This window comes from Lactuca serriola, chromosome 4 (assembly GCF_051521515.1).
Source record: "Lactuca serriola cultivar US96UC23 chromosome 4, Lser_US96UC23_V15, whole genome shotgun sequence".
Classification (NCBI taxonomy): Eukaryota; Viridiplantae; Streptophyta; class Magnoliopsida; order Asterales; family Asteraceae; genus Lactuca; species Lactuca serriola.
The window spans coordinates 42,963,672-42,973,687 of NC_136411.1; the positions used below are offsets into that span (position 1 = coordinate 42,963,672).

The window sequence follows — 10,016 nt, forward strand, 5'->3', positions numbered from 1 at the left end:
GGTCATCTTGAACAACAGCCTTACCTTTAGACCTATAGTCACCCCCATGTATAGGGTCCTTGTAAGAAGGAACATGGTTGGTTGTCATAGGTAATAAATTACAAATTTGGTTACTTCCAGCACCGAAAGAACCATTTCCAGAACGATTTTCCCCGGGATATCGATTAGTACCACTATCCATAACATTATTAACTACAAACAATTGTATTGTGTTGGGAGGCATAGTAGTAACAAAACTAAGAAAATATCTGACATCACTATCGTCAAGAATCTGCATAACTATATTTGATCCAGGATATTGAAAAGATAGACGAATTTGATTTGTGTGTAACCTGGACTTGGAAGTAACCTACATAACTAACCCAACGAAGTTGATATCAATTGTTATATCTACATCAAAGCATGTGTAATCCGGAGTAAGATACAGCATACATCCGTCGATACGCTGCCATTGCCCTTCACTAGAAACTGAAAATGGAGGCAAAAAATTGTATATGTACTCATTCTGGAATGTTTTTCGAAAGTATCGAAATATATTAAAAACACAAATATATTGTATATTTGGAAGAAAAACATAGGAAAACCCCAATTCTATCTCTCCGGAACACCGCTCTGGAATATACGATCGCTCCGGACGTCAGTCTGGAATGCACTTTTCCAGTCCGGAAGGTACGGAGTGTTAGACTCCGAACCTAATCCCCACCAACCAACAACCCCTTGGAACAATATCATAAATACTTCAGAATATCGTATTCCGGAGCACACCTCCGAAACAAAACATCATGCTCCGGAAGACGATATTTCGGATCAAGTAGTTATTTTTCCAAAAAAAAAAATGTTGGTTATTTTTATTAAAATGGTTGTTTATAAGGGTTAGATTACTCAATTTCAAAAATCAAATATCCTTCTAACTTTTATACTACTCATCTTTCTATTCATTAGATCAAGACAAATATCAAAATCAAATTAGGAGTTTAAAAATATAATTAAGGGATTCCACATGTCATTATTATTTTATATGAATAGGAACAAAGGATAGAATGATATTTAATTTTTCTTCTAATAATGACCAAAAATGTTGAAAATGAGAACGTCCTTATTAGACCCACATGATTGTGCTTGTGTACAATAGAAAACATATAATACTAAAACATAAGCAACGTTCATTACCTAGTTATACAACAAACATATGGAGAGTCATGTCTTTATTTGTAAAAGATGTAAACCAGAAGGTAATTATAGTAAATATCATGTCTTTAAACCGAAGACCATGCATTTGCATCAACCCAATTGAAAGCAATTGGTCCCAAGAAAGCATCAGGGATTCCAAACGAACTCACCAAACCAAGTGCATGTGGTCTTAACTCACTACACAGTTTCAAAACCTCTTTCCTAACCACTGCAGCATTGTCTACTGATAAGTATCCATATCTCAAAAAAGAACTATCTTCTTCCAATACAATTGTCGAATACATTGACCTCATTAACCCCAACACATCCTGCAACAATATTCAGTTTCACATTAATTAATTACTTGCAATTTCATATACGATTTTTTGAATTTTTTAAAGGATACATATAAGTTTATCATACCTTCAAAGAGCCTGATGGAACAGTTGCTTCAACATCAAGAAACGTTTGTAGAACCAACCGATCCGCAAAAGCTCTCCCCAAATCCTCAGCAAGTTGATACATCTGACAAATTCATAGTATTATACTTCAATAACATAAACTTATAAAAATTATCATTTTTTAGTTTAATAAACATTATTTTAAAGATATTATCAGGCGTGTCGCCTCACCACTGTGAATATATGTTCTCTGCTTTCTCCCTGAGCTTGATGTTGTGACACTTCCGTGACAAAACGTTGCAATAAATCTCTCTCACGTAAGCAAAATATGTCAGTCTGCCAAAAAAAAAGTTCTTAAATCAATCAATTATTCAATATATACAAAATATAAAAATAAAATTAAAAAGTTTTATTACCTGGAATTGAGTTGTTCTAAGAGTAGAGCTTGTGAGATGAGAAGGAATAACTGGAGCAGGGTTGTTCAAGTGTTCTAATCCCAAACCTCTAATTGGTTTGTTCCTTTTCTTGGCTGACAAAAACTCTGCATACAGTGCCTTGCTAATCTAAATTTGCATACACAAATCATATGATTAGTAATTCTTGAAAACAAATTTGATGTTTAATTAATGGCTGTTTCTTAAAAATATAATTAATTACCTGTTGCATTAGAACATTGTTGTCACCTTCAAAAGTCAACTGCACATCATACTCACTTTTTAAATGTCCAACATGATTTTCAGTCTTCAAACCTTGCCCACCACAAGCTTCTCGACATTCCTGATTTAAAATCAGCACAAAATAAGTTTTCCCCTTTTAGAAAACTAATTAATAAAATAACAACAATATTAAAAAAGTTCATGAGCATTTTAAAAACCTGAAGGGTTCGCATGCAATGCCAGGTTAAAGCAGCCTTGAGTGCACTAGAAACAACATGAACTGTTTTAATTGATTCGGGTGTTCTTTTCACATATATCATCTTCAGATAATTTGAAGCAAAATTCAGAGCATATCTGACATACAACAAGAAAGATGGAAAGTTAGAATGAAGTATTGATATACACATAGGAAATGTTGAAAGAGGCAACAGTAAGAAAATTGGGTAGTTACGTTTTTGCTACAAGAGGTAAGAGACGCCTTTGATGACTTGGATAATCAAGTAAAAGAACTTCTGGTTCATTTGCTTTGATTGAAAAAGCTCGCCTAGTCAGCGAGTACCTAACTGCAACTGCTAAACCAACTTTTGCAGTGTTTATTGCACTAGCAGCAATAGTTACACGGCCAGATGTCAGTGGGGCCAGAAAGGCTGCAAATCGCTGATCTGGATCTTTTATTGCACTCAAATATTCTCCATCGGGTGACACGTCAGCAACTGAATTCAACAGGTTTTCTCTTGGTATGCGTAGATTGTCAAACCAGATTCGACCATTGTCAACACCATTTAAACCGATTTTATGACCACAGTCTGCAATACGAACATTTGGACATATATTTCCCTCTGAGTCCCTGATTTGAGCTATAAAAGCATGCACTCCTTGATTCACACCATTAATTTCAAGCTGTGAGAAGACCACTGTGTGTGTAGCATGCTGAAAACAGCCAACAGGAACATAATTAAAGTCTGTAATTTGGCTAATAGAAGATGGAATAATGAATGAGACGTCTTACATTAGCAGCACCTCCGATCCAATACTTTTGTGCAGATTCACAAGGGGTGCTGATAATAAATTCCTGAGTGCTTGGATCATATCTAGTGATTGTTTCAATTCCTCGGACCTAAAAAGTAACTCAAAAATCAACAGATTAGATATACACGAAACCATTAACATGATAATAACAAGACAAGCTTCACATACATTACTTCCATGGCCTAACTCGGTCATTGCAAAGCAACCCTTGACTTCATAAGTCTCCGTTGGTTTGTACCATTTATCATGATGACGCTTTGTGCCCATGAAACGGATTGCACCACCCCTAAAATTATGTTATGATAGGAGTATAAATGATAAACCCAAACAACGAATAATACGATATCTGGTTATCTCTAATTTCAGAGAGAATCGAAGATTTGATTGGACTAGAAAAGATACAAATTTACGATGAGATTTTATTTTTAGATTGATGAGAAGGGGGACAGGAATTGGTAATTTAAAGAACGGAAAAGGGGGTTTTACACATACCATAAAAAGAAATGCACTCCAAGCTTAATCCCTAGAGAATGATCAAAAACGCTAGCAGATTCAGCAAGAGCAAATCTAGATAAATCGCCTTCTGGTCCCTTCTTAGAAAACCACCCATCGAAAACCCCATGTTCTCTCAAGTAATCAAGTCTTCTCATCGTCATCTCTCTTTGCTGCTCCATCGACTGATTAAAATCCGGGGAAATAAACACTTTGCCGCCTCTTTCTCTTGGGCAAAACAAGTTGCTCTGTATCATCAGATTGAACATATAGTCGATATCAGCAATGCTCTGACCGTCTAGGAGCTTACGGAGCAACTTGGTATCGAAATTCAACGGCGGCTCAGAGAGTTCCGGTGGGGAGTAGCTGACACATGGGGCGGTGTGTAGGAGATCGGTGGTGGCGTTATGGTGGTTATTGAGATGGCGGGTTAGGACTTGTGTCCTAAAGTTGACCCGATCCATTGGTGACGATGATGATAAGTCTATGGATGATGAATTGAAGAATAAGAAACGAGAGGAAATGGCAGAGAATTTGGGGATTCGTATTTTAAGAAGGCGAAGAGTCGGTAGAGACGGAAATGTGAAAGAGGTTGAGGTAGCTGTTGCGTATGGGCGTTTCTGAAGACGGTAGGGGCCGAAAACATAAGACCATGACCAATTATTTGTCGAAAATAATACTTTTATTACCATAACGATAACAACTTGATAATATGTCCATTCATATCCGATTAATGTTTTTTTATATATATTACAATTTTCAATGTCTAAGAGCTTTCGGTATGGACATGTTAAGGAAGCCGTTATGGCTGATGTGGCTGACAAAACAGCTTTATGACTTACTACCCCAATAAGAGGGTGTTATGGTGGATTTTGTGGTAACGAGGATAAGATAAAACAAGAAAATGATTAGCTATCTTCTTCTTCAACCGATCAAATAATTTTCTCTATTTTCTCTCTCTACTTCTCAACATGATATAATATGGAACACCGTTTCCCCTTTGGTGTTATGGATGAGGTGGCACCAATTTGGTGTTACATCCGGTTGTCTACACCCAATGCTTTTAGACTGCCGGTATAGACTAGATAACACCAACATGAGGTTGACCTTGCTATCCTCAACGACATGGAGGAGCCAGAAACACCGCCTCGACTTAACGCTTAGTGATTTTGTGCTGAGGGCTCGACACAAGACAACGCCTCGGTCCCTCTTTCTTTTCTCTAAATTTTCTTGTTTCTTGGGCTTGCAACGACGTTTTCATAAACAAATATCAGCCCCACAGCTACGTTAAGGTCTCGATGCCCTTCTTTTTTTTCTTCTTTCTGATGTGGCATCTCTGGTAACGGGTGTCCATACCGAACAACCTTATGTTATTGGTATATGGCTCTTCTAAGATTTTACAGGGGGTTTTTAGCAAAAAAAAAAAAACTATTGTTTATTAGTTTATAACTTATTACTTATTATTTTATAAATTAATAAATAAGTATGGGGCAATTTATAAAAAAATGATTTATTAGAGGTTTCCTACCGAAATAAACTATTTTTCATCCAAACATTTTTTTTAATTTAATGATATCTAATAAGTTAATAAGTTGTTTTAACAAGATTAGCCAAATACCCTTATAATGTAATACTTTTGTCTTTTTAAATTTCTTGTGTAAACATATTTTGTATTTATTTTTTTGTTTTTTCTTTATCAATATTTTAGTTTCTTTGTTTATTAGACTAATTAAAAGTATTAATTTAATATTCTCATGTTCAAAATTTTGATGGATAACTCGATCATAATAGTTTATTATAGACCGTCTGCTGTAATATATTATACTCTAGATTTTATAACCATCATTAATTATTGTTTTTATTATATTTTTTTAGAAAAAGGCTTTAGTTCCTGTCTCCGCCCCTGATTTTTTAAAAAAAAATTCTCCCAAACGCGACGGGCTCTCAGAGGAGTTTTTGACATCCCTATTTTCATGCTAACATAATTATTGCTTGAAGCCATGTCCAAGTTAACGTCGTAATAATAAATAGTAAAAAATTAGACAATAAAATACCATCATTAAAGTAAAATGGTTAACATCTAAAAACAAGTTAAAATTTAAAGTACAACTATCCTAGGCGGAGAAAGCGAAAAGTGAAAGGATAAGAGAGACGGGTGTGGGCAACGGGAAGCCCCGTTATTGGTGACATGGCACCTAATAACGGCGTCGTAAAGGGAGGAACACCGCCCCCTAGCCGTTATTAGATGTTATGTTATGACGCGTTATGGTGAACACATGAGGTAACATCGTGATTTTGCTTGTGTTTTTATTCAATCGTCATAATTTCAACCGTTTGTTTCAAACGTTAACATTAAAAAAATCAAGTTTTATTGGTGTTATCACATGTTATTAGATGTTGCCCATTTCCATCTTGGATATTATAACATTCATGTATGAGTAGGATACTGCCAAGACATCTTTTAGGTATGGTAACATGTAATAACATGTTGCCCACACCTAGTAGTCTAAAAAAATATATGATTGAGATATCCAATTATTAACTGCAATAAGAAATAAATATTATCTCAAACTAAAATTTAATATAATTATCGATATTTATAGAAATAATATGATAAAAACATAAAAATAAATAAAACTTCAAAAGAATAATAAAAACTTCAATACACTTTTATTGTTATAATTTAAATATCTTAATGTTTACTTGGTATTTTATGTAATAAAATAAATAATGTTAAAAAGGTTGTCAAAAGGACATATAATTTGTATGGTTGCTATATTTTACTTTTTAATAAAATATTCAGTTTATTACATGTTTATCGAAATATATTATAATATAAAAATATATAATAGTAGTTATATTATAGTATTAAAATATAACAAATGATGAAAACAAAATGATAAGAAATAACGAATAAGAAAAAATATTTAAATTATTTTTCTTATCAAAGAAAGTAAGAGAGGGAAAATGTAGTTTAATTAATAGAAAGAATGAGACCTATAAACTAATATCTAATAAAAAATGATCAAAAATAAAATAGGACGCAACAATTTAAATTTTGGTTGTTTAGGATTAAAGGTGAAGACAATAAATAAATAAATAAATAAAAATCGAATTATGTCAACGGGAGAAGATGGTAGGTCAATATGGTGGTGCTAGAGTAGTAGTCATATAAAGTAGTAGGACTTTTTAAGATTCCTAGGGTAGTACTTTTTCAGTTTCTTGTATAAACATATTTTGTTTTTGTTTTCTTTCTTGATATTTTAGTTTCTATATTTATTAGGTTAATTAAAAGTATTAATTTAATATTTCCATGTTCAAAATTTTGGTTTGTTTGGTGATTGAAGGTGAAGATAAATCGAATGTTGTCAACGGTGGAAGATGGTAAGTCAATATGGTGGTGCTAGAGTAGTAGTCATTTAAAGCAGACCCTACAAATATGATGTGTTTTGTAAGTTGTGTTGAGTTAATAAAGGGATTGAATGAGTTTATCACAGTCATACCCTTTTAATTAACATATTGTGTTTTTTCACCTCGTTTATTTTCGCATCTAGTTTGTGTTAGTTAGCAGGTTAAAATTTAGACCTTATAAATATATTTGTCATGTTGGAAAAATAGGAGTTGGAATGGAAAGGACAAGATCAAAAAGAGGTAGTGGCCAACTGGAAAATGGATTCTTGAACTAGAATGCTAAATTGTTTCCATATTATAAACCGACCCAACCTAAAGTTTTTCTTCTACGTCTAGTTGCCGATTTAGTACTATCCAATTTATTTAAAGAATTAAAATGAATTGTATATATATAAACGGGTCATTTTCGATTTGAAAATTGAACCCTAACATGATATGTTTAATTTTCATGTGGTGTCATTTCAACTCTTTTATCAAAAAGGTTAAAAATGAATTGCATATATATAAACGGGTCATTTTCGATTTGAAAATTGAATCCTAACATAATATGCTTTAATTTTCCTGTGGTATCATTTCAACCCAGTTTATCAAACGGGTTTAAAACATTGACCCAAACTCATTTTATGTTGGGATTGTGCATCGTATTAGTTTTTGCCATACTAAGAGTAATACCTATTAATGAAAAAGAGATAAAGATATTATATAATATATATATATAGTAAATCACACTTTTGGTAAGTTTTAGTTTATGTCTTGAAATTTTAGCACGATGTATCTCCATGCTTTCAAATTCAAAATGCATCGCAAGTTAAAGAAAAGGAAATAAGGGTTTAGAAATTAGACATACCATAAAAAGAAATGAACCCCAAGCTTAATCGCTAGAGAATGATCAAAAACACTTGCAGTTTCAGCAACAGCAAATCTCCACAATTCAGCTTCAGGCCCCTTCTTAGAAAACCACCCATCGAAAACTCCCTGTTCTCTAAAGTAATCAATTCTTCTCATCGCCATCTCTCTCTGCTGCTCCATGGACTGATTAAAATCCGGTGCAACAAACACTTTGCCTCCTCTTTCTCTTGGGCAAAACAGGTTGCTCTGCATCATCAAATTGAACATATAGTCGATATCAGCAATGTTCTGGCCATCTAGGAGCTCACGAAGCATCTTGGTATTGAAGTTCAACGGCGGCTCAGACAGTTCCGGTGGGGAGTAGCTGACACATGGGGCGGTGTGTAGGAGATCGGTGGCGGCATTATGGTGGCTCTTGAGATGGCGGGTTAGGACTTGTGTCCTGAAGATGACCCGATCCATTGATGAAAATGATGATGAATCCATGGAAGAATAAGAAAATAGAGGAAATGGCAGATAATTTGGGGTTTTGTAAGAAAAAGAAAGAAAGAGTACAAAGAATTGGTAGTTACGGAAGTGGGACCCGGGTTTGCCTATGGCCGGGTTGTGCATGGGGTATGTGTTAAAATAGGGGCTATGGCCGATAATTTGTCCAAGACAATAATTTTATTTTGATAAAAAAAAAAATTAATATATGCAGCGATACATTTTCATTTCTATCAATAAAGCGTTCCGGGGCCCCTTATATAATATAAAAAAGTATATCAAATCTTTAAAGTATCCTTAGAATAGGGCCAAATAAAATCAATGTGAGTGTTGGTTTTTCCAACGCCATTAAGGCTAAAGAGACTAGTGACATTTCTAGGATTTTGTCACGTTATTTTTTTGTCATGTTATTTTTTTGTCTGTCATTTCTAGGATTTTGTCACGTTATTTTTTTGTCTGTTGTCATATTTTTGTCTCAACATCTAAATGTTAGCATTTTGACAAAATTATAAAAATGGTCCCTATGGTATACATTTTTTTTGGAGTTTTAGTCCAAACCTCGACTTTTTTGATTGGTGATCCTTTTGAGCTAGTTTACATGCAGTTTTGGTCCCTGTCCAAACTAAAAAGATTGTTATACCCTTAATGAATTTAATTTTCATTTTTCTTTCATTTTTAAATTTATTATTATTATTAAATATAAAACCGGGCCCCCCCCCTCTCTCCTCACCTTCGTCTCACCCTCCCCCAACAACTCAACACACTAACCCATCTTCTCCGGTAAACCAATGCCACCATCAATCAATCGACTCCCACAACCCATATCCTCTCCTTCCCCTTTTCATCATGCTCTTACAACTTCATATTTGAGAACCACTGAAGCATCTGGAACCCTTGATTACTCGTTCAACCCAAGGCCATGGTTCTCGGCTAGTGTAATGGTGGAGCGAGGATGATGATGGTGGTGAGATGATTTCTTCCCCTATTAGCATCTGTACCAAATATGTTCACGACATCAGAATTTTACGCATCAAATTTAGTAAGATACTTACAAATTTCATCATTTTCATTGGGACTAGCAGTAATCGACGATGAACTGAGGTTCGATTTTCGGAAACTACTCCATTCAAAAACTATCACGGTATGTGCCAGTCCACCAAACACAACACAGATCAGCAGGATTAACAACATCGAAGTTATTGATTTGATTCGTAGAAACGTAAAGGAGCGGTTGAGGGTGAACGAAACCCTAATGTCTTTGCTTTTCAAATTGGATTCGATTTGTGGTGTTGATTGTGGCATTAGGCTTTTGCGGAAAGTGGTTACCAGTAAGGAAATCACGTTGAAGGAGAAGGTGGACTCGATTGCGCAGGCTGATCAACGAAGCCTAGATTCACATAACGACTCTGGATTGCGCAGGGAGAGAAATCGGCTATGGTGATTGTATTTCCGATGGTGGTCCACATTTTCGGTGGTGATGTAGAGGGGGAGAAATTTGCATACGAAAAGAAACAAAATAATC

General features: G+C 34.6%; 1 protein-coding gene across 2 annotated transcripts; it reads right to left on the reverse strand.

Annotated features, from left to right (window-relative positions):
• Positions 1–1,076: 1,076 nt before the first annotated feature.
• On the reverse strand, positions 1,077–8,516 carry LOC145101409 (acyl-coenzyme A oxidase 3, peroxisomal-like). 2 transcript variants are annotated; one of them, XM_079038600.1, is made up of 10 exons: positions 8,007–8,516; positions 3,425–3,542; positions 3,237–3,344; positions 2,679–3,157; positions 2,446–2,581; positions 2,229–2,348; positions 1,988–2,134; positions 1,803–1,907; positions 1,594–1,695; positions 1,077–1,499 (listed from the first exon to the last, which is right to left on the reverse strand). In XM_079038600.1, exons 1-10 carry the CDS (start codon positions 8,492–8,494, stop codon positions 1,257–1,259), a joined length of 2,046 nt encoding a protein of 681 aa, XP_078894726.1. In that variant the 5' UTR covers positions 8,495–8,516; the 3' UTR covers positions 1,077–1,256. The 2 variants fall into 2 exon arrangements, with proteins under 2 accessions (XP_078894726.1, XP_078894725.1); XM_079038599.1 differs by lacking the exon at positions 8,007–8,516 and adding an exon at positions 3,749–4,455.
• Positions 8,517–10,016: the final 1,500 nt, after the last annotated feature.

Excerpts from the sequence above, each read along its gene's own strand:
- LOC145101409 (XM_079038599.1), bottom strand. The coding sequence starts at position 4,440 with ATGGTAATAAAAGTATTATTTTCGACAAATAATTGGTCATGGTCTTAT. Across the intron at positions 3,543-3,748 it reads GGAGTGCATTTCTTTTTATG|GGGTGGTGCAATCCGTTTCA; the intron begins GTATGTGTAAAA and ends ACATAATTTTAG. Across the intron at positions 1,500-1,593 it reads TTCCATCAGGCTCTTTGAAG|GATGTGTTGGGGTTAATGAG; the intron begins GTATGATAAACT and ends ATATTGTTGCAG.